This window comes from Coffea arabica, chromosome 8e, assembly GCF_036785885.1.
Source record: "Coffea arabica cultivar ET-39 chromosome 8e, Coffea Arabica ET-39 HiFi, whole genome shotgun sequence".
In the NCBI taxonomy this organism is placed as follows: domain Eukaryota; kingdom Viridiplantae; phylum Streptophyta; class Magnoliopsida; order Gentianales; family Rubiaceae; genus Coffea; species Coffea arabica.
The window spans coordinates 1,219,209-1,244,382 of record NC_092324.1 but is presented as its reverse complement, the minus strand read 5'-3'; the positions used below and the strand labels follow the sequence as shown (position 1 = coordinate 1,244,382).

At 36.0% G+C, this 25,174-nt stretch overlaps 2 protein-coding genes across 16 annotated transcripts; one reads left to right on the top strand and one right to left on the bottom strand.

The window, feature by feature from the left end:
- The first annotated feature begins 321 nt into the window (after positions 1-321).
- LOC113703774 (SNF2 domain-containing protein CLASSY 3-like) lies at positions 322-25,136 on the top strand. Of its 15 annotated transcripts, none has more exons than XM_072060691.1 (7): positions 430-732; positions 1,115-1,169; positions 7,905-7,979; positions 17,796-17,893; positions 18,919-20,063; positions 21,174-21,326; positions 23,048-25,136. In XM_072060691.1, exons 5-7 carry the CDS (start codon positions 18,924-18,926, stop codon positions 24,896-24,898), a joined length of 3,144 nt encoding a protein of 1,047 aa, XP_071916792.1. In that variant the 5' UTR covers positions 430-732; positions 1,115-1,169; positions 7,905-7,979; positions 17,796-17,893; positions 18,919-18,923; the 3' UTR covers positions 24,899-25,136. The 15 variants fall into 15 exon arrangements, with proteins under 15 accessions (XP_071916790.1, XP_071916799.1, XP_071916794.1 ...); XM_072060687.1 differs by having other exon boundaries at positions 1,115-1,174; XM_072060690.1 differs by having other exon boundaries at positions 1,100-1,174.
- Positions 13,878-14,582, bottom strand: LOC140012989 (uncharacterized). Its single transcript, XM_072061822.1, has one exon. It carries the CDS (start codon positions 14,580-14,582, stop codon positions 13,878-13,880), a length of 705 nt encoding a protein of 234 aa, XP_071917923.1.
- Positions 25,137-25,174: the final 38 nt, after the last annotated feature.

The following is a 25,174-nucleotide window of genomic DNA, read 5'->3' as shown; positions in this document are numbered from 1 at the left end:
TATAATTAGTAAAAAGTATATAATAGAATAAATGTATAATTAGTAAAAGAATGTAATTAGTAATTTAGTATAAATATATTAGTATAACTAATCAATAATTTGTATTAATATAAATATATAATTATTAGTAACAATATTAATTATATTACATATGCATAATTTTATATTTATAACTAATAATATTAAATATGTTATGTATATAATTAAGATATATATATGTATATATATATATATTTAAGCGGGGGATGGGACGGGAGATGGGGCGAGGGTATAGTCCTCCGTCCCCCGCCCTATTTTGTCACGGGGGGTGCATTTTACTCCCCGCCCCATTAACCCCCTACAAGGTACCCATCCCTATCTCCAATTGTTCCCTCCTTAATGCCCCACTTTTTTCTAAGTATCTTTTAGACTTTTTGGACTTACTTTCTCAGCTGTTAATGAATTAGTCTTGTCTGACATCATTCATCCTCATCCCATCTACTGCCGTCTAACTACCCCAAGACCAATGTTGTCATCTTCTCGCATTAACTCCTTTCTTTTGAACTTAAAAATTATGCAGTTCTCCCATTCAACCAAAATCTATTTTTTTTTATAATCGAACTATAACATCATACATGTGCATTAACTTCTTTCAGCACTTGAAGAATAAATAGTTCCCCTATTCAACTAAAACCTATTTGTTTCTTATCATCGAGCTATACGATATTACCTATGGAAACCCCCTCTCAATTTGTGAGTTGATTTCTTCCATTAAATTTTGTTTTTTAGTACTCGATTAAGAATTCAAGAACTATTCATCTTTCTTGTTAAGGGCAACTATCTTAGAGTTGGATCATATTTGCATGAACTTATTTTCAACTTGATCATGCTTTTGGTACTTGTTTATATATGTTCTAGATGCCTCGTGATTAACGATATCTAACCACATCATGTAGGTGCCTCGTAAGTAACGACACTTAATCATATCACGTATCCTTTTTTGTGTAACTTTTCTATATATGGGCTTTTTTGGACCAAGATTTTTTTTTTCTACGTTTTGTCTTTTTCTGCATGTTTATCTCTATTATTTGCCAGTGGTTTTATGGGTGTGTTTATTTAGTCCCTTCATTTTCAGATCGCCCAGACTTAGAACTTGTTGGACGGGAAAAACTTGTCTTGCACTTGCTCATGTAAGGTGCGTCAACTCACAATCATAGGATTTGAGGTTTTATATTTTATTTTTATTTGTTGAGAAATCTGGTCTAAAATTGTTGAGCTAGTAGATGATTGAATTGACCAATTTATATGAGTATAATTGTATGAAGAGGGATGATTAAAAGTGGACAATCTTCTTTCATTTATGGCCTTCCCTCTCTCCACCCCACAAAAATAGTATCTTTGTTCTTTTAAGTACTATTACTCTGTATGTATGTGTGTGTGGAATTTAATGCTTTGTGAATTGACAAGTTTGGTTTCGTGGTTAACAATTAAATTTTCTGGCATAAACTAGAGTTAGTACGAGGTTTATTGGGTAAGAATTAAGGCAAAGAATTGCTATTATTTCTATGTTTTGTGCACATGACTCATCGTTGATAGAATTAAATGTTAAAGTTGAAATGTACAATGCAATTACAACTTAGGTTTTGCATGGTTGTTCTTTTTGATGGAATTTTCTACAGTTCTATCCTTGGTTCAAATGATCATTGTCTCTTTTACGAGGAAAAAGGAGTCTGTAGTTTTTTATGCTTGCTATTTGGATTTGGAACTAGTGTAGAATTTGAACTACATAATTATTTATAGGTATTAATTGTAACTGTATGAAATAGATCACTTAAACTAGACAATTCTCCTTTAATTTAACGCAACATTAAAGTTTTCTATTCTAAATAATATCTTTGTTCTTTAAAGTGCTGTTACTGTGTGAAAAATATGTGTGTGGAATTCAATATCTTGTGAGCTAAAAAATTTGGTTAGATGAGTATGCACTTTGTGCGCTCTCGATTTGGATGGAGACCTAGAGGAAGAGAAATAATCAAGGGAACTTTGATGCAGATGCAAGTGAATAAAGTAAAGCATAATAAGCAACCAAAAAAAAGGAAGAAAGAAAACAAAAAAGAACCCTTCAGAGAAAACATGCACATAAAAAATACAATCATTCACCATGAATAATACTATCAAGACAAGGTAAAAATTTCATGAAAATGAGATAGTCAAATGTGGAAGATTGAAGAATGTTGAATTTTATGAAACATCTAAAAAAAATATGATAAAGATAATGTTTAGGAATCGAAAAGCCTTTGAGCCAATAAGGAATGGACACAAAGGCAACCTGGTAGATAGATGGTTAGCAATACCATGTAACATATTGTAATCAAAGCCAAAGATGATGACAAGAGAAAATTTGCTCTGTGACACTTATTAGTTTGCCTTTTTTGCTTGCTTCAGAGAAGGCTTTTTCGAGTTTCTTGGAAAGTTCAAGTTTTAGGAGTTTTAGTCCAATTAATTCCGTGGTCTAAAGGCTAATCTATGGAGATATTGGACCACATTTTGACATGGACAGTTGTGGATTGTTTTCATTAAAAAAGTGGAAGGCAAATTTTTTTATCATAAAACTAATCATATGTGCAGAAACTTGCTTTCAACTTGATCACCTTACATTTGTGGTTTAAAGTAGTATTGGGTTGAAAAAATATTTTTGAATCAAGAGATTTTTCAAAATTCTTTCCTATTTTACATTTATATCTCTATCATTTGTCAGATTAGTCGCATGTTCTCCTGCGTAGTCTTTTTTTTTGTTTCTTTTGGAAACTTTTGCTATGTTTTGGTGGACTTTGATTCCAAAAATCTATAGAGGATTAAATGCATAACTAATTTGCTTCCAAGTGATCTTGGAAAGATTCTCGATTCTCTTATTAGATGTATTAAACTCCTTTTTCTCTCTTATTTAATGGAGACTATGCTATGCAGTTTGTTTTGAACAATTTTGTGTTTTAAATGACTTGTATTAAAAGTTGCTAAATGTTCTTTCGGTCCTCTAGGTAGGTACTTTTAATTTTCTTGTATAGAGAAAATTTGTATTAGTGGTTCTCAAAACATGCTTCTTTATGGCCTCGTGACAAATAAGGAGGTTAATACTTTCATTATTGTTGGTTAGGAGTTAAGTACGAGGCTTATTGAGTTAGAATTAAGGCAAGGAATGCTTTTGTTTTTGTTGTTTGTATAGAGGTTCTGCATGATTTGTTCTTTTTATGGAATGGTGCTGATCTAGCATCGGTATAAGTGGCTATTGTTAGGTAGTCTGTGGTTTTAATGCTTGCTATCCAAACTTGAAACTAGTGTAGGATTTGACTTTTTATTCTTTTGTTTTTATTCGTTGAAAAATTTAGTCTAAGATTGGTGAGCTAATAGATGATTGAAATAACCTCATATAATTTGGGGTTGGATGCAATCTACTTCAAAGCAGATTTAACAGAAAAGATACATTAACCAAATGCAATCATTGTTAGGTAGTCTGTGGTTTTAATGCTTGCTATCCAAACTTGAAACTAGTGTAGGATTTGACTTTTTATTCTTTTGTTTTTATTTGTTGAAAAATTTAGTCTAAGATTGGTGAGCTAATAGATGATTGAAATAACCTCATATAATTTGGGGTTGGATGCAATCTACTTCAAAGCAGATTTAACAGAAAAGACACATTAACCAAATGCAATCCACATCACATGATTCTCTCTATACATTTGCTACAATATAGAATCAGGAGTAGACTCTTGAAACTCTTGCACTATTGCATTAAACCTCATTCCTTTGGGTTAGGACCACCTTCCATCCTTCATCAGACCACTTACCTTAGAGGTAAGAGGCAGTCCTAAATTCTTATATAAATATTCAGGATATCTTAAATGTAAAAGCCCAAGTGCAGGCCAATTATCAAACTAGAAACAAGTGCTCTTTCTATCACCAATGTCAATTTTAATCCATGGCTGTGCAAGGCGCCTAAGGTGTAACAACTTTCTCCAACACCATGAACAATCAGCATGAATTTGTACTTCCCATTACTTCCCTTTCAGCATCACAGAGTTTATCCGTCTAACCCATGAAAGATTTTTTTTTTTACACATAGATTCCGAACGAGCTTAAGGAACAGACACTTATTCTAGTTGGCTATGTTCTGCACTCCAAGTCCACCTCTCTTTTTTGGTTTGCAAACATCTTTTTACTTTACTTTTGTTGTATAACTAGACAATGGAAATGAGGATAACAGGCTGTCAATCCTTTTAAGTACTGCTTTGGGTAATGTGAAAACCTAGTTCAATAGAGGTAGATACCATTAAGGACAGATAAGATAAGCTGCAACCGACCTCCACAGGTAAGCATTTTTGTTGCCCAACTTTATATCCTCTATTGAATCTTTATAAAGACATGTTGGCAATTCTTGTAGCTGAGTTTTGTTGAAATAAGAGGCAAACCTAAGTATTTAACTGGTAGTTCACCCCTTGGCGTCTCTAATATGTTGCACAGCTATTGTCCTACTTCATCACTCACACTCGCTACATACATGCTACTCTTATGAAGATTAGGCTTCAAACCAGATAAACTTCCAAATTCAGCAATAGTGTCCTTGACCAACAAAAAGAATGCTAAGTAGCTGCTGATATTAACAAATTATCTGCAAATGCAATATCGGATAATTCCAAATTTGAACAATAAAAATGAAATCAAATCCTCTCTCATGAATATTCCACTCTAGTAATGAAGTGAATAAAGTTAAGCAGGAAAAAAATGAAAGAGGAAAACAAAGAAAAGAAGAGAACCCCTTAAGAGAAAGCTACATATAAAGAAAATAACAATTCACCATGAATAGTACTACTACGACGAGGTCAAACAATTTTTAGAACGAGGCCGGCAAATGTGGAAGATTGAAAAATCTCGAATCTTATTATAAAATTTGGACTTTCTGATGTAGGTCAATGTTTGTGAACGGAAAAGCAATTCGGGAAATAAGGAAAGAAGACAAAGGCAACCTGGTAGATAGATGGTTTCTAATACCAAGCAGCATTATGTAAGCAAGTCCAGAGATAATGATTAAAGAAAATTTGTTCCATGCCATTTTGCTTGGTTCATGGAGGGGAGGGGGGATTTTTCGAATCTCTTGAAAATTCTAAGGTTTTAGGAAATTTAAAAGAATTAGTTCCTTTGATTGAAGGCTACTCTATGGAGGCATTGAACCATGTTTTGACATGGACGGTTGTGGATTTTCTTTTTTTTTTTAAACTAATTTTATTAAAATGGAACATAAGTTCTTTATCATTATGTTGGATCATACCTGATAGAAAGTTGCTTTCAACGTGTTCTGCTCACAATTGTGTATATGTAGTACTACTAGGCTGAACATGTTTTTGGTAGTTGTTTCCATAAATATGTATATGCCTCATCAGAAACAAGAGAGTAGCATCTCCACGTCACATACCCTTTATAGTGTGTACTTTTATAAACATGACATTTCTTGGAATCAAGAGATTTTTTCTACGTTCTATTTTGCATTTATATCAACATTATTTGCCAAATAATTTTTTCAGTTTTCGTGTTTAATTTCGTCTTGGTTTCTATACTACCTTTTCCCTATTTTTTTTTTAAGAAAGTTTGTCTTGATTTTGGTGGTTTTGATTCCTAACACCTGCAGAGAACTAAATGCATGTTTAGTCTACTTTCGTGTGATCTTAGAAAGCTTTTGTGTTAGAGGCAATGAACCATTTATTTTGTTATTAAAAAGATTAAAAATTTGTTACACATTCTGTTTTGAATACTTGGTGGTTTAAAACACACGCATCAAAAGTTGCTGAATGTTTTCTTGGCTCTTAGTACAAGCATGTTAACTACTTTTACTTGGTTAACTTGTAGGACAGTGCTTAATTTTTCAATGCTTAGAAAGCTTCTGTTCAAGCTTCTTTCACGTCTCATTAGAAATAAGGCACATTAATACTCGGTAGTGTAGGATAGGATTTTCATTTTTCATCTTTATTTGTTGAGAAATCTGGTCTAACATTGTTGAACTAGTAGATGATTGAATTAACCAATTTATACATATAATAATTGTATGAAGAGGGATGATTAAAAGTGGACAATCTCCATTCATTTAGGGTCGCATTAAAGTTCCCCCTTTCCCACAAAAATAGTGGCAATTTAATTAAAGAATAGGGCCGCATTAAAGAACAATCTTTGTTCTTTGAAGTACTATTACTCTGTGTGTATGTGTGGAATTTAATGTTTTGTGAACTACAAAAGTTTGGTTTCACGGTTAACAATTAAATTTTTCAGTATAAGCTAGAGTTAGGATGAGGTCTACTAAGTAAGAATTACGGCAAGGAATTGCTATTACTTCTGTTTTTGTGCAGATGACTCATCATTACATGTTTTAGTATAGTGTTAATAGAGCCTTACGTTAAAGGCTAGAGTTGGAGCGTACAATGCAACTAAAACTTGGGTTCTACATGGTTGTGAGGGAAAGGTAGTATGTGATTTTTTATGCTTGCTATTTGGATTTGAAACTAGTGTAGAATTTGAATTAACAAATTATTTATAGGTATTAACTGTAACGGTATGAAATGGATTGCTAAAACTAGACAATCTTCTTTAATTTATGGCAACATTAATTTTTTTTTCTAAATAATATATTTGTTCTTTAAAGTGCTGTTACTGTGTGAAAATGTGTATGTGGAATTCAATATCTTATGAGCTAAAAAATTTGGTCAGATAAGTATGTGCTTTGTGCACTCTCGATTTGGATGGAGAACTAGAGGAAGAGAAAGAATCAAGGGAGCTTTGATAGAGCTAGAAGTGAATAAAGTTAAGCAAGAAAAACAACAAGAATGAGGAAGACAGAAAAAAAGAGAACCAATTCAAAGAAAACATGCACATAAAAAATACAATAATTTAGCATGAATAATACTATCAAAATAAGGTAAAAAATTTGTGAAGATGAGGCAATCAAATATGGAAGATTGAAAAACATTGAATTTTATGAAGTATCTAAAAAAGTGTGATAAAGATAGTGTTTATGGATGGAAAAGCCTTTGAACCAATGTGGAATGGACACAAAGGTAAACTGATAGATAGATGGTTAGCAATACCATGTAACATTTTGTAATCAAAGCCAAAGATAATGACGAGAGAAAATTTGCTCCATAACATTTCTTGGTTTGCCTTTTTTCTTTGGTTGAGAGAGGGATTTTTTGAGCTTTTGGAAAGTTCAAATTTTAGGAGTTTTAGTACAATTACTTCATTAGTATGAAAACTACTCTGTGGAGACATTGGACCACGTTTTGACATGGACAGTTGTGGATTGTTTTCATTAAAAAAGTGGAAGACAAATTCTTTATCATAAAGTTGATTGTATCTGCAGAATCTTGCTTTCAACTTGATCACCTTGTGCTTGTGGTTTAAGATAGTATTAAGCTGAAAATATATGCCATTGGTACTTGTTTCCACAAACATGTACATGCCTCTTAAGAAGTGAGATAACGTCTCCACATTACATACCTTTTTTATGTGTACCTTTGTGCACATGATATATTTTTGAACCAAGAGATTTTTTAAGTTCTTTCCTATTTTGAATTTATATCTCCATCATTTCAGAGATGGTTTTTTGTGTTTTTTGGTTTAGTCGCATGTTCTCCTGAGTACTTTCTTGCTTCTTTTGAAAACTTTTGCTGGATTTTGGTAGACTTTGATTCGCAAAATCTACAGAGGACTAAACGCATAGCTAGTTTGATTTCGTGTGGTCTTGGAAAGATCTCTTGTTGGATGCATTAATCCTTTTATTTCTCTCATTTAATGGAGAATACACTATGCAGTGTGTTTCAAATAATTTTGTGGTTTAAGTGACATGCTTTAAAAGTTGCTAAATGTTCTTTTGGTCCTTTGGACAGGTACCTTTAATTTTCCTGTATAGACAAAATTGGTATTAGCAATTCTCAAAACTTGTTTCTTTCTCGCCTCGTAAGGTACATAATACTCTTGTTATTGTTGGTCAGTAAAGATCACTAGTTTATGACTAAATTTTCGATTTGTATCTTTACCTATAGAAATTTGGTCTAGGATTGCTGAGCTTGTAGATGATTGAACTGACTAGTTTTTATGGTTATAATTGTATGAAGAAGGATCATTAAAGTTGGACAATCTCCTTTACTTATGACTGCAATAAAGCAATGTTTGACTAGGATTTGGTCTAGGATTGCTGAGCTTGTAGATGATTGAACTGACTAGTTTTTATGGTTATAATTGTATGAAGAATGATCATTAAAGTTGGACAATCTCCTTTACTTATGACTGCAATAAAGCAATGTCTGGTCAAATATATATTTGTTCTTTGAAGTATTTTGCTGTCTCCAGTTGTTTGCGTGGTATATAATTCTTGTGAACTAAAAATTTAGGTTCATGGTTGATATTAGCATTTTCTAGTATATGCTGGAGTTAGTACGAGGTTTATTGAGTTGGAACTAATGCTTAGAATTGGTTCTATTTTATTATTTGTGCAAATGATTTATCTTTGCACTTTGTACAATAGTGTTATTAGAACATGATAGTAAAGGCTATGTAGATAGAAATGAAATTTATAATGCAATTATAACAAAGATTCTACATGATTTGTTTTTTTTCATGGACTGTGGTCTGTAGGTCTATTCTTGGATTAGATAATCGTTGTCTCTTTTTACCAAGGAAAGGTTATTAGTGGTTGTTTATGCTTGCTATTCGAAGATGAAAATAGTGTAGGATATGAATTTTTTTATTAAAAACTTTATTTGTTAGAATCTCGTCTAAGATTGTCGAGCTAGTAAATGATTGAACTAACCAATTATTTATGGGTGTGAAGGTAACTGTTACTATTTGAAGAGGATCATTAAAAGTAGATAATCTCCTTTAGTCTAGGGCTGCATTAAGCATTTTTTTCTTTCAGCATTGTATCTTTGTTCTTTAATGCATTGTTATTCTATGTATGTATGCGTAGACTTCAATGCTTTCTGGATTGAAAATTTTGATATCATGGTTAATAATTAAATATTTTGGCATAAGCAGAAGTTAATACGAGGCTTACTGAGTTAAAACTAAGGCAAGGAATTCTTTTATTTTTGTTGTTTGTGTGGAGGTTCTGCAAGATTTGTTCTTTTTGTGGAGTGGTCTCCTGGTCTAGCATTGGTATAAGTGAAAAGGAATCTTTTGGAAAAGGTTTTCTGCTATGTTTTCAGACTCGGATCGGGCATCGGCTCGGTTGAGTTCAAAGGTCAGGGGTCAATGGGTTCGACCGGGTTTGATCGGGGTTGAACTGGAGACGTCATAAATAAAAATTATTTAAAAATTAAAATATTGTATGTAAAATACTTAAGAACATGTTAATATTAATAAATGTATATTCATATATATTTGATATTTCAAATATATTTAACAAGAAAATACAAAGAAATTAAAATGATTAAGTAGCAATTTATATTATTCAATGAACATTAACAAGTTTAGAATTAAAATTATGGATTTGATTGAAAGATAACACCAAACTTTAGGACAACATTTATAAAGTATGAAATATTTGAAATATATTAATAATTTTTAACAACATAGGGGCCAAAATATAATATTGAAAATGTTTTGACCTTTCAAAAAAAAATTGGGCTACAGAACTGAGGCGGAGGTCTCCAACTCTGCTGCGCATGCCATGTCAGGTATCTGTTTCAATTAAGAAGGCTGCTATCGTACAAATATTCGTGGCCTAGGTGCAATCAAAACAAGAGGAGTTGGTGCCGTGGTGGGGTTTCATGTTTTTTTTTTCAGACGCGAGGCGATAACAATATAAATAGATGACGGGATTACCTCGTTAAAATCATTTCTTGCGTCCTCAAAATCTCCAGCTGTCATGTGGGCCATTCCACGTCGACAGAGAGCTTTCACATGAATAGGACTTATGTCCAACACCTACATTATGGATCCGTTGTCAGACTAAAGTTTGACTTGGAATGAAATCATTTAGAGCAATCAAACTCTTTGATAACAAACCGGTTCATCCGGTTTGTTAAACCCGATTTTTGACTGGGGTTGACCGAGTTTTATTACATCCGATTTTTTGGAGTAACTCGGACCGGACACTTGGGTGGTTCCCGGTTCGATCGATCGGACCGGTCGGTCCGTTCCGAGTTTAAAACACAGATTTTCTGTCTATTCATGACCCTCAGGCCCAAAATATATACAATCAAAAGGAAACTGGAAAAGGAAATTGATCCCTAATCTACTGCAACTACCAAAAAGTAATCAATCCCTACTCTTCCTCAACTACCAAAAATAATTATTAGAGAATAACTACCAAAAATAACTCCTATCTTCACGCAATTACAACCCAAATATATACACACAACATTCTGCAATCTGCAATAACCCCCTCAAGTTAGTGCGTGGAGATCTCGAACGCCCAACTTGCAAAGAAGATACTCGAACTGTTGTTTTCCAAGCGCCTTGGTGAAAATGTCGGCTAATTGTTCTGAACTGCGCACATATGCAGTTTCTATATTTCCATTTTGAATTTCACTGCACACAAAATGACTGTCAACTTCTATATGATTTGGTTGTTCATGAAACACCGGATTTGCCGCAATATGCATGGCTGCTTGACTGTCACAATAAAGTTTCATAGGTCCAGAATGCATTACCTCTAGAGAAGCCAGCAACCCTTTCAACCATTTTAATTTACAAATCATGGTAGCCATAGATCGATATTCCGTTTCAGCAAATGACCTAGACACGGTATGTTGCTTCTTAGTTTTTCAGGAAATAGGTGAGTTTCCCAACAAAACAAAATATCCAGTGAGTGAACAATGAGTTAATGGATAACTTGCCCAATCAGAATTACAGTATGCGCGCAACTGCAGGTTGCAGTCCGATTGGAGAAATATACCTTGCCTAGGTCTACCTTTCAAGTAACGAACCATGCGCAAAGCCGCTTCCCAATGTTCTTCTTTTGGCTTTTGCATAAACTGAGCAAGAACATGCACATCATAGGACAACTCAGGTCACGTAAGTGTCAAATAGATCAATCGTCCGCCTAACCGTCTATACTTTTCTGGGTCTGTCAATAGCATGCTCTCTGCCATTGCCAAGCGATGATTCTGCTCTATCGGAAAATCAGTTGGTTTGGAACCCAATAACCCAGATTCAGTAATAAGATCCAACGCATACTTACATTGACAAAGAAAAATGCCATTCTTATTTCTGGCAACTTCCATATCCAAGAAATATTTCAATACTCCCAAATCTTTCATATGAAAGCACTGACATAACTATTTCTTGAATTTCTGAATTGCAACACCATTATTTCGCCCAATCACAAAATCATCAACATACACCAGGATACATATTTGTATGTTGTTTTAATTCAGAGTAAACAATGAACAATCAGAATAAGATTGAGTAAAGCCATACCGCTGCAAGGTATTAGTGAGTTTAGAGAACTAACACCTTGGAGCTTGTCGCAACCCGTAAAAAGACTTTCACAATCGACATACGTTTCCTGGCTGGGGAGCTGTAAAACTAGGAGGCATCTTCATATAACTTCCTCTACTAAGTCTCCATGTAAAAATGCATTGTGAACGTCCATTTGGTGGAGTTCCCAGTCCTTCGCTGCTATCACAGACAAGAAAGTTTGAACGGTTACCATTTTTGCAACAGGAGCAAACGTCTCATTGTAGTCAATCCCCTCGACCTGATTGTTTCCAAGAATCACCAAACGTGCCTTATACCGCTCGATTGTTCCGTCAGAATTATATTTGATTTTGTATACCCATTTGCTACAGATCGCTTTCTTCCCCGGTGGTAGATCTTCCACCGTCCATGTCCCATTTTTCTCAAGCGCCTCAATTTCACTTGCCATAACTTATCTCCATTAAGAGTCCTTCACTGTTTCACCATAGAAGGTTGGCTCTCTACCAGTTGTTACCGCTACTAAGAAAGATCGGTGACACATAAAAAATTAATCACAATTCACATAATGCAATATAGGATAAGGAGTACATAGGGATGGAATTGATTTGGGAGAGCATGCAGAAGGGCTTACGCATCTAGCTGTATATGTCACATAATCTATCAAACGACTAGATGAGCGCTTTATTCAATGATCTCGCCCAAGTTGTTCATCAACCGTCCCAATCTCTTCACTTGTGGTGCCCCCTTTCTTCGTTATTCTCTTCACTGTGAACCCGGTTTGTGATTTCTGATACTTCACTTGGAATATCCACTATTAGAATGTCTACTCTTTCATCAACCACTTCCTTTTTGGTGCGATCAGAGGCTTCAAAAAAATTTAACCTCGAAACACCTCGCGGTGCATCTGGTGCACCATCATATGGAAACTCATTCTCTGAAAATACCACATCTCGCGAAACAAAGTATTCACCAGTATCAAGATCATACAATCTCCATCCCTTCTTACCAAAAGGATATCCCACAAACAAACAACGCTGACTCTTGCTTGCAAATTTATCCTTGTCTCGATTCAAGTCTCGAGCATGGCACAGACACCCAAAAATTCGAATATGCTTGTAACTGGGTGGTTTGCCGAACAAACATTTGTAAGGCGTCTTATTCCCCAGGAGTTTGGATGGAGTCCAATTTATTAAATATCCTGCGGTTAGCATACATTCTCCCCAAAATTTAATGGGAAGATTTGCTTGGAATCACAGTGCTCTAGCTACATTCAGAATATGACGGTGTTTCCTCTCAACACGTCCATTTTGCTGAGGTGTTCTCACACATGAAGTCTGATAGATCATCCCATTTTCAGCAAAATAATTATTCAAACAGGTGAATTCCTTGCCATTATCACTTCTAACAATTTTCACATCCCTGTTGTATTGACGTTTGATCATAACAAAGAAATTTTGTAGTATGTGTTCCACTTCAGATTTAACCATTAACAAATAAATCCACATAACTCTTGAAAAATCATCAACAATGGTTAAAAAATATGATGCACCACACGAAGCAGGAGTTCGATAAGGTCCCCATAGATCACAATGAATCATCTCAAAAATCTCATTTGCTTGATTTTCACTAGAATAGAACGCTGCTCTAGTCTGCTTGGCCCTTAAACAAATATCACATGATTTTTCTTTAACTAAACTATTACCACCAGAATTAACATTAAAAAGTAACTCTACTAGTTTCATAGATGGATGTCCCATTCTTCTATGCCACAGGTCATTGGTATCTAGACGATTTGCATTACATGCCTTAATGTCTGCCATAGACTTGAGGTAGTAAAGCCCTTTGCATCGTTCACCTACTCCAATCACCATCCTCGAAACAGGGTCTTGTCTAACACATAATTTTTCAGTGAACAGGATAAAACAATTCAATTCATCAAGCAATTGCGACACTGAAATTGAATTGCAATTCAAGTTTGGGACGTAAAGCACATTTTTCGACTTTATATGTTCGTCCAAACGAACTAACCCTTCTTTTAAGGCTATTATTTGGTTGCCATCGGGCAACCCCACTGCACATCCTAATAATTCTTTTAAATTAGTCATATATGCTAAACTTCCCGTCATATGGTGGGAGGCGCCTGAATCAATTATCCAGTTCAAACAATTCTTACCAGACAATTTCTCACTGGTACCCGATTTGCAAGGATTCAGCAAACTTAGAAAGGCTGCCCACTGTTCACTACTTATCAATCTATGCACCGCATGTTCCCCTTCTGCAACCTCTGCCGACAAGGAGGATTGACTAACCGTCTGAGTAGTGTTAGCTTTAGGTGCACTCCTACGTCCCCGTCCTGAATTCTGGTTCCCGCGTCCACGTCCTGACCTGCATCCAATCTCTTTGGGCCAATCACCCCACCAATCAGGATATCCGATAAGTTAAAAACAGTTTTCAGCATCATGTCCGCCACGGTTGCAGTATGAGCATAATGCAGGCTTATCTTTTGTCCTAGTTCTAAGTCTCCCGCCTCCTATGTTGGCATGAACGACAAAGCTGATGGGCTCCCCACATCCCTCCTTTTCTTTTGACATGTTTCGGACACGCTCCTCGTGACATATCAACGAGTATGCCTTACTGATGCTAGGTAGTGGTTCAGTGCTTAGAATGTTGGAACGAATCGTTCCATACATCGTGTCGTCCAAACCCATCAAGAATTGATGGACTTTTTCTTCCTCGCGCTTCTTGTCAAATTGGACTGAGAGATTGCACATGCATCTTCCACATTGACATGTTGGAATCTGATCATAGTTTGCAAATTCTTTCCATAAGTGCTTCAACCTTCCATAATAGGTCACAATTGGAAGTCCTCGCCGTTTCCACTCCGCAAGTACCCCTTTGATCTGTTGAACTCGAGGCTTGTTAGCAATAGACAAGCTCTCTTGGATATCTTCCCACAAATCCTTTGTGATCTCTATATAAGTTATGGTAGATCGTATAGTTGGTTCTATTGTATTGAGAATCCATGATACCGCCATTGAATTCACAGTCCACCAATCCTCCAGATCGGGAGAATCATCATCAGGTTGTTTCACCGTTCCATCAATAAAGCCACACTTCTTCTTGGCTCTCAACGCGGTTCGCATCGCTCAAACCCATTCGTCGTAGTTGTCCCCTTTCAATTGTACCTGGGTGATAATATTTCCAAGATTGTCGTTCGAGATCAAGATGTATAGTGAGACAAGTTTTCTTCCTTCAATATTCTTTTTCTTCGTATCGTCGTCCATGGCTCTGATACCATGAAAGGGAATCTTTTGAGAAATGTTTTCTGTCTATTCATGACCCTTAGGTCCAAAATATATACAATCAAAAGGAAACCGAAAAAGGAAATTGATCCCTAATCTACTGCAACTACCAAAAAGTAATCAATCCCTACTCTTCCTCAACTACCAAAAACAATTACTAGAGAATAACTATCAAAAACAACTCCTATCTTCAAGCAATTATAGCCCAAATATATACACAAAATATACACACAACATTCTGCAATCTGCAATAATAAGTGGTCATTGTAGTCTGTGGATCGCCACTATACATAAGTTTGTCTATCTATAGCTACTACTGCAACTATTACATCTCACACTCTATTCACAATTCCCAATCGATCATCAACTGCTAATTCTCTTGAATCCGAGGAGCTTTAGGCCATGAAACAACCACAATTTGGACAACTTTAGTGATAGCTGTAAGAAGTTGTCCAGTACTTGTAGCAACATGTTGTAAAATCCTTCTATTCCTCTCCTGCCAAAGATACATACTATACAATGATAGTAAGAGATAATCTTCTAATCTTAGTAACAAAGGAGTTTGAACCACCATGGTGACACCACCAATCCATTTCCTGTTCCCAAGGTAAGCACCCCATATATAGCAAGCACAATTTTTGCACTTTATCCCATATTCAGTGTTTAAGATATTCAGTGTCTTGATCGCATAACACACATCTATGAAGTATATCAGTCACACCTCACATGGTAAGTCTATCTTTAGTCATCAACTTTTGCTTTAAAATCAACCACAGTATAAACGCATAGTTGGGAACAAAAACTTTTCCTGAATGCCACTTCACTTTTCTATCTGCCTGATAAAGTTTCTTCAAAGCAGATTTAACAGAAAAACACCTAAACCACATACAATCCACTTCACATGATCCTCTCTATGCATTTGCTGCAACATAGAATTGGGAATAGACTCTTGAAACTCTTGCACTATTGCATTAAACCTTCTTCCTTTGGGCTAGGACCGCGTTCTATCATTCACTGGATCACTTATCTTAGAGTTAACAGATAATCCTAAATTTTTATATAAAGATTCGGGATATCTTAAATATAAAAGCCCAAGTGCATGCCAATTATCAAAACAAGAAAAAGTGCTCTTACCATTACCAATGTCAATTTTAATCCATGGCTGAGCAAGATGCCTACGTTGTAACAACTTTCTCCAACACCATGAACAATCAACAAGAATTTTTACTTCCCAAAGACTATGTCCTTTCAGTATCACAAAGTGTATCCATTTAACCCATAAAGTATCATTTTTCTGACATAGATTCCAAATGAACTTAAGGATCAGACACTTATTCCAGTTGGCTATGTTCTGCAGTCCTAGTCCACCATTCTTCTTTGGTTTATAGACATCTTCCCACTTTACTTTTGCTACATAACGTGATTTAATTTCACCAGACCATAGAAATGAGGATAACATGTTGTCAATCCTTTTAAGTACTGCTTTGGGTAGTATAAAAACACCAGTCCAACGGAGGTAGATACCACTAAGGATAGATAAGATAAGCTGCAACCGACCTCCATAGGTAAGCTTTTTTGCTGCCCAACTTTGTACCCTCTGCTGCATCTTCATAGAAACAGGTTGGTAGTCCTTATAGCTGAGTTTTGTTGAAAAAAGAGACGAACCTAAGTATTTAACTAGTAGTTCACCCTTTGGCATCTCTAATGTGTTGCACAGTTGCTGTCGCACTTCATCACTCTCACCAGCTACATACACACTACTCTCATGAAGATTAGGCTTCAAACCAGATAAACTTCGAAATTCAGCAATCGTGTCTCTGACCAAACAAAAAGAATGCTCAATAACTGCTGATATTAGAAACAAATCATCTACAAATGCAATATTGGATAGCTCCAAATTTGAACAATACGGATGAAAATCAAATCCTTTCCCTCCAATATTCCACTTCAACAATATTGAAGTGAATAAAGTTAAGCAGGAAAGAAACAAGAAAGTGGAAAACAAATAAAAGAAGAGAACCCCTTAAGAGAAACTACATATAAAGGAAACAAGAATTCACTATGAATAGTACTACTAGGACAAGGTCAAAATATTTTTAGAACAAGATAGTCAACTATGGAAGATTGAAGAATCTCAAATCGTATGATAAAATTTGGACTTTGTGATGAAGATCAATGTTTATGAATGGAAAAGAAATTTAGGAAACGAGGAAAGGAGACAATGACAACTTGGAAGATAGATGGTTTCTAGCACCAAGTAGCATTATGTAAGCAAGGCCAAAGATGATGATCAAACAGAATTCATTCCATGCCATTTATTTGTTTCACAAGGGGACTTTTCGAATCTCTTGGAAAGTTTGGGTTTTAAGAAATTTATTACAATTAGTGCTTTTGTTTGAAGGCTACTCTATGGAGACATTGAACAATGTTTTGACATGGACAGCTGTAGACTTTTTTTAAAACTATTATTAAGGCGGAACACAAGTTTTTCATCATAATGCTGGATCATATCTGTAGAAAGTTGCTTTCAACTTGTTCTGCTTACAATTGTGTATGTACAGTACTAATAGGTTGAGAAAATTATACTTTTGGTACTTGTTTCCACAAATATGTATGTTGCTCGTCAGAAATAAGGGATATTATCTCCATGTCACATACCCTTTATAGTGTGTACTTTTAGCATGTCATTTTTTGGAATCAAGAGATTTTTCTATGTTCTGTCCTATTTTGCATTTATATTGCCATTATCTACCAGATGATTTTCTGGGATTTTTGTTTACTATTGTCTTGGTTTCTATAGTACTTTTTTTTCTATATTCTTTGAGAAAGATTTCCTTGGTTTTGGTTGTTTAGATTCCTAAAATCTATAGAGGATTAAATGCATAGCTAGTCTACTTCCATGTGATCTCAGAAAGCTTCTGCATTAGTGGCAGTGAACCTTTTATTTTGTTATTAAAACGATAAACAATTTGTTACACAATTTATTTTGAATACTTTGTGGTTTAAAAGACACGCATTTAAAGTTGCTGAATGTTTTCTTGGCTCTTGGGGCAGATACTTTAACTACTTGGCTAACTTGGAAGACGGTGCTTAATTTTCCCGTGCTCAGAAAGCCTGTGTTCAGGCCTTTTTCACGTCATATCAGAAATAAGGTACGTCAATACTCAGCAGTGTAGGATATGTTTGTCATTTTTCATTTTTATTTCTTGAGAAATCTGGTCTAAGATTATTGAGCTAGTAGATGCAAAAGGGCCATGTATTGCTTCCAAATGCTAGTTTGTTATTGGCTTCATCTGCAATGGAAAGTCATCAGGGCAAGTAGATTGATCTTATCAATATCAATGGGCTATCATAGAAAAGAACAAAGTAGATCTTGGTTAACATTTTTGTCATGGGTTTTCGCTTTCAGGTCAAATGCTTGCCTGTGAAGTACTCTGGTTCTGAAAAAGACAATTAATTCCCCCGAAAAGATCGATTTTCACAATATTTACTTCCATGATGCACAAGTCACTATGAAGCTGTATCGAATTTTGAGAGCATGTTTCTCCTTTGGGTCTAAGATATTTTTATCTTTTATCTTTATCTGTTGGCAAATCTGGTCTAAGATTTTTTAGCTAGTAGATGATTGAACTAAACAATTATTTATAGGTGTAATGGTAAGTTTATGAAGAGGATCATTAAAAGTGGACAACCTTCTTTAATATAAGGAGGCATTAAAGCTTTGTTTTTCTTTTCTCCAAAATAGTATTTTTGATCTTTAAAGTATTGTTACTGTGTATAACTATGTGTTTGTATGGAATTCAATGCTTTGTTGAGTGAAAATTTTGTTTTCATGGTTGACAATCAAAGTTTTCTAGTATAAGCTGGAGTTAGGATGAGGTTTGCTGAGCTAGAACGCAAAGAATTTCTCTTATTTTTGTTGTTTGTGCAGATGACTTGTCCCCTGCACCTTTTAGAATAGTGTTCCTAGACCCTGATGGTAAGGGCTATTTAGCTAGAGTTGAAGTTTATAGTGCAGCTATAGTTAAGCTTCTGCATAATTTGTTTCTTTTTCTGGGAGGTCTGTAGGTCTATCATTGGTTTACCTGATCATTGTCGCTTTTACCAAGCAATGGTAGTTTCTGGTTTTCTATGTATTGCTATTTGGGTTTATAATCTTTGCTTTCTTTATTTTCAGGTAATATGGAAGAAAAGAGAAGCACTGTAGTGAAGAGGACAAAAGCTCAAATAAAGCACAAGTTGGAGAAGAAAGGGGAAAGTGAGGGAGCCCATGGTTCTCAAGAAATGAACGCTATTGAAGGGAAAAAGAGGGATGAAGAAATGATTATAATTAGCAGCAGTAGCAGTGATGAAGAGCAAGAGGGAGAAAATGTACACCGGAAGATGTTCAATAGAAAGAGGAAAGGAACTGCTAAAAAGATTTTTTATGATGATGAGAGCAGTGGAAGTGATGTTAGGATTTTGGGGGAAGAGGAAGTGGTGGAAGAAGTGAAATTGAAGGAATTAGATAGGATGAGGAGGAGGAGGAGGAGGAGGAGAGACACTGTTTACAAGGGAAAGAATAATGATGGTGGAAGTGGAAGCGATGTCGTGCTTATAACTGAAGAAGATATCCCCCGAAACTTGAGATGTAATTATGTCAAGGGTAGGAAGCATTTTCCATCTGGAAGAAAGAGGGGTAGAAGTGATGGAAATGCGACAAATGAAAGGATGACCATGGAGAGTGAACCTTTAGGGAATCGAGCTCAGGACAAGGGAAAAGGTCTTCTAATTAAGAATCTTGATGCTCTCGACTCACAATCCTCTAGCTCTGAAGAGGATACTGATGATTCTGATCATACAAACCATTGGGGTTATTGTAGTGAGGATAACCTTGAAGGAGGGATAGGAAAAGATGATGGCTTCATTCAACTACCAAGTCCAAAGTCCAGAAAACAGGAACCAAGACTCGGAACATCAAGAAAGCGCTGCCTTCATGTTTCTAAGAGTGAAAGTTCTGATTCATCAGATCAGGTGCCAAAGAAGAAAAAGGAAGGCAGTAGAATATCTAAACCCTGTAAGAGAAGAGAAAGAGACGTGGATTACATGAATATTCTTCTGGGGTCCATGCTGAAGGATGATGAGCAGACAAAGGAAAATCCATTTTCTTTTGAAGACAATGGTCCTACTAATACACTGCCATTAAAATTCAGATTTGATGACGAGGATCTAACCCCACCGGAGAAAGAAGACTGGCAAAAAGAAATTGATAATCTTTTTACTGAGATGGAAATATGCCTTACATTACCAGATTCTGACTTTACTGAATCATCCAATTCCAAGGTAATGCTGCTCTGTTAATTATGAGAGATTTGACATTCTCTGATTACTACATTGTGATTTCTGGATTTGGAGTTACATAAGTATCTACATAGTTTCCATGACAGGTTGAACAGTTTAACTAATCCAAGAGAAACAAAAAATTGTTTCTTCAATACGTTACTGCTGGTAATGTTTAGAAAGATAGCTCATTATTATGCTGCTGCCGTATTCCTTTTGTTAGATCCATTATTTGTCTGTCGGCTGATTTTGGAGATTTTAGTCAATCTGCTAACGTTTTGACTTCTTCCCCGGAATAGTGAAGTTGATGCCTTAGAACTTTGAAATGCTTTGGAAACATGCAGTAGGTATCATCTCATGTTGGTCATCTAATATTTGTTTCTTTCTCAGTTATTATCTAATAATCTATGGTGAACAAGATCATATATGGTTATTTTCAAATTGTTATAGTTTTGTTGACTGTATGGTTTCAGTTCTGCTGCAAGAAAAAGGAGTTAATGAAATTTAAAATACTAGTTTTACTCTGATATTTTAACTTGTCCATGCATGAAAATTTGGATTATGCGGAAGTAGGCAATTTTCTCCGCTCTTGTACAATAACTTTACAATATTTGGATTGTAAGACATGTTTTCAATTTCCAAACTGTACAATATTTTGGATTGTTTGATTTGTTTTTCGTCATCGTTGTATTACGTAAATTTGTTCTAGAAATTTCATAATTGTATTCACAATCACATACAGATACTCCCATCTAGTTCTTTGCGAGATCTCAGTCATTAGACAGAAAGACATAAAAGTATTTTCTGTGTGCTATTTGTGTCATAAGAAACCTCCTAAGTTTTTCACCCTTCTGGTGAAATTTACCATTTGTCTTAGATTTGCATCGTCCAAATAATGTTCCTGATATTTTTTGCTGGCTTCGCTGTCAATTTCCAATGATGTTTTTAGTTTCCACACCTTTTGGATTTTAAATTTCTGGGTTTCATTCCTAGCACAAGAACATTGATCGAGTTTTCTTCTTATCATGCATGTTTTACTCTTTTTAATCATCCGATTCTCCAAATTGAAACTCATGTGAGAAGATTTTGTGTTCTTCTGTTGTTGATCATCAGGATGGCACTCATCATGTCACTGCAACGGCCAAGTGCCAAGCAGAATTATGTCTCTCAGGGAAACATCAGCTGATTCTTGAAGAACCAATTGGAATCGTATGCAGATGTTGTCAAATTGTGCATAAGGAGATGAAGGACATATTTCCTACACTGGTATGTATTCCAACTTGTCATTTGCATTTATATTCTTACTTGAATTCCCTTCCTTTATATATGCTCCTTATAGATGAACTTAAATGAATGAACTTCATATTCCTATATATATTTTTTTTCGCTAAGCTCCTTGTTTTATTGGCTCAAAACAGAAGCGAAAGCATGTAAGATGGGGGAACACCCTGACAAAGATAGAGATATAAGAATTTCTGTTCTAAGTGCATGACAGACACTAGGCTATTCTAGAACTCACTCTAAAACTTTAGGAGAAATGCCCAAGTCTAGGCACAGGCTCAAATTTTCTCTAGACTGAAAAACCTAGCCAACCACTAACCAAACCACAAAGGTCCTGCAAAATTTGCTTGCAAACATAGTAAGCTGGATACAACAGACTTTTGGATAAATTGCAACAACAAATCTCACCCTGCACACATTTCTATCAAATGAATTTCTAACACAGTGTTGTTCAACCTATAACAATTCAATGGACCAACTCTTAGCAATTGTATATCTAGCCAGTTCTTAGCATGATTCAAAGTCTCAACCGAGACCGAGACGACTAGGTCAAATCATCATCGGTGAGAAATCGGCCGAGAAATCTCTGATACAGACAGTCTCAGCCGAATCGGTCTGAGTCATCCCGAGTCAAATTGCAAATTTATATTTTACACATTTTCTTTTGCTAATTTTTTTTTATTTTTTTTGTTTAGCATGTTTTTAAATATTATTCACAATTTTTAGAATATTAAATGTTTCAAATTTTACGTCTCGCCGAGATCGATGTGAAACGATCCGGACCGTGACCGATACTTTGAACCATGGTTCTTAGAGAGTACGGACAAGAGTGTATGCTCAGAGATTCATAGGACCACAACCATGTTCAACAGGCATACCCCGAAACAGTAGCCTATCTTTAGTACTTACTGTCCACTCACATGCATGGTTCACAGTTACAGTCGCGGTCCAAACCGTTCCATATCGGTCTTGACATATCGGTCACTGTCTCGGTGAGACGCAAATTTTGAAGCATTTAATATTCTAAAAACTATGAATAATATTCAAAAATATGCTCAACAAAAATAATAAAAAATTAGCAAAATAAAATCTGTAAAATGTAAATTTACGAGTTGATTCGGGATGACTCGGGCTGAATTGGCCTAGACTATCTGTATCAGAGATTTTTTGACCGAGTTCTCGACGAGTCAAGTATCTCGGAGTCATTTCATCTCGATATCGTATCGGAGATATCCGTTCCGATGACGACTCGGCCTAGTCGTCTCAGTCTCGGCCGAGACTTTGAACCATCATGTCAACCTTGAGATACAGGAATGTTTAAGCATATATTTCTTTCCACAGACAACTATATACCTTGATAACTATTAGACTGAGATTGAAACTTTTTCATGGTTGATCTGGTAGTGTAGAATCCTGAAGAATCAGGTTTCGGATCTACCTAATTGTCAAAATCTACAATAGGCAGAAAATAAGGAGTATCATGTTTTAAAGCAGCAGCACCTCTTAATTTCCTATCAGAGAACCAAAAACAAGCACCATACTTAATGGTAGTGGCCACCTTAGCATCATTTTTACTAGCAAAGAGCTGAATAATCTGGGCTGAGTTGTGTAGCGAAATGGGACTTTACGAAATTACCAGAACTTCATGTTGTTACTTGCATTCCCAGTTATTTTTTAAATTTTATCTAAATTGCTATTGCCTGCAGAAAAAGGAGACTCCACGAAGACGGGATTGGGTTGACCTTCGCAGAGGTGAATGCTTTGGTATTCATGAGCTTCATCTTGATGACCCAGGCTCTGGAAACTATTACACCTCCGTTGATGCTGAAGGCTCTGTACTGGATCTTATTCCAGATCACATTAGGATGTCAATGTATAGTCATCAGCTGGATGGATTTGTCTTCTTGTGGAAAAACATAGTAGGAGAAACCTGCATCGAGAAGCTGAAAACTGAACTTTCTGATGATGGAAGAGGAGCCATAATATCACATGCCCCTGGCACCGGGAAGACCTGCTTGACAATTGTTTTTATTCTGTCTCTGTTGAAAATGTATCCAATGTGCCGACCCGTGATTATAGCTCCTACAAGCATGCTGCTCACCTGGGAAAATGAGTTCCGAAAATGGGGATATAGAATTCCTTTTCATAACTTTAATAGCAAGGATTTGTCAGGAAACGAACTCAAAACTGATGCAGAATTTCTTCGGAGAGTAGGAAGCCGAATGACAAAGCTGTACTCGTGGACAAAGGAGAAAAGTGTTCTAGGAATCAGCTACAAGTTGTTTGAGCAGATTGCTAGTGGACAGAAGGGAAAAGGAAGCGATGAAAAACTTAAGGAAATCTTTCTTCAACTGCCTGGTCTTGTGGTTCTTGACGAAGGGCACACGCCTCGCAATCAACAGAGTCTTGTCTGGAAGGTTTTGACAGGAGTTAAGACAAAAAGAAAGATAATCCTCTCTGGAACTCCTTTTCAGAATAACTTCGAGGAGTTGTATAATACTCTTTGCCTGGTAAACCCAAAGCTTTCTGGTTCAATGAACTCTGAGAGTCGCAGCAGAAGATGGCAGCGGAAGAGCAATGTGGAGAAAGAGAGATGGGTTTCCTTGACCAATGCCATTGATAAGAACTCTGGCAACGCAGTAGAGGAGCTTAAAGCCATGATAGATCCCTTTGTACATGTACACAAAGGTTCTATACTAGAAGAGAGTCTCCCTGGTCTGAAGGACACACTTGTTATTTTGCGACCAACTGATGAGCAGAAGGGCATTCTTCAGCTTATATCGGATGATCGGAGCAGGTTTGACCAAGTACATTTGGTGTCACTCATTTCTGTCCACCCCTCATTAGCTGCTTTCAGCAAACGCTTCTCTGGCGACAAAGACAGACTACGGGTACTTGAATGCAGTCCTTATGCTGGAGTAAAGACGAAATTTGCCATTGAGCTCATCCGATTATGTGATGCATCGCATGAGAAGGTTATAGTTTTCAGTGAATTTATTCACCCTTTGAGATTCATAATGCAGCAGTTGATAGATCAGTTAAAGTGGAGGGAAGGCATAGAAGTGCTGTATATGGATGGAAAACGTGACGAGAAGAATCGCCAGTCATCAATTAGTTCTCTGAATGATCCCTCCGGTAAGGTGAAAGTTCTTTTTGCGTCCACAAAAGCTTGTTCTGAAGGAATAAATCTTAGTGGGGCTTCAAGAGTTGTTCTGTTAGACGTCGTTTGGAATCCTGCAGTTGAAAGGCAAGCAATAAGCAGAGCATATAGGCTTGGCCAAAAGAAGTTTGTCTATGTTTATCATTTGATAACCTCTGGGACCTTGGAGGTTGAAAAGTATGCTCAACAGGCTAACAAAGATCGCTTGTCTGAGTTGGTATTTTCTTCTCGAGACAGGCAAAGGATCAAGTCCAGAATCTCATCTGTTTTCGAGGACAAAATCTTGGAAGGAATGCTTGACAACAAAATGCTGAATGATATCTTTGAGAATGTTATTCACCAGCCAAAGGAATCAAATGTATTTGCAAACTTCAATTATGTTGAGCACAGGGATTAGCCAAAAGACCTTTCGCTGCTGCATCTCTCATCAGTTGTTGATGCTGTCGCCTTTTGTTTGGGACCTCCAGCGACCTTTCTTCTGATAGCTTTTGAAACTTGCTGCACTTTGTCATTGAGTATACTCTGATAGTGACATGAAACTTGTTCTATGTTTTAAAATTGTTGCACAGTGATGTGTTTCTAAACTTTCATCAAAGGTTTTTCTGTTGTATTTTAATCAGCATTGTTTTACAGAATGGTTTTTGGTAGTTTCTCCAGCCATGTCTTTTGTTGC

What these genes read in the sequence shown, in the direction of transcription:
- LOC140012989 (XM_072061822.1), bottom strand. Translation starts at nt 14,582, where the DNA reads ATGCGAACCGCGTTGAGAGCCAAGAAGAAGTGTGGCTTTATTGATGGA.
- LOC113703774 (XM_072060689.1), top strand. Translation starts at nt 18,924, where the DNA reads ATGGAAGAAAAGAGAAGCACTGTAGTGAAGAGGACAAAAGCTCAAATA. An exon ending in CTGAATCATCCAATTCCAAG is followed by an intron (nt 20,064 to 21,173) that starts GTAATGCTGCTC and finishes GTTGATCATCAG; the next exon opens with GATGGCACTCATCATGTCAC. An exon ending in AGGACATATTTCCTACACTG is followed by an intron (nt 21,327 to 23,047) that starts GTATGTATTCCA and finishes TATTGCCTGCAG; the next exon opens with AAAAAGGAGACTCCACGAAG.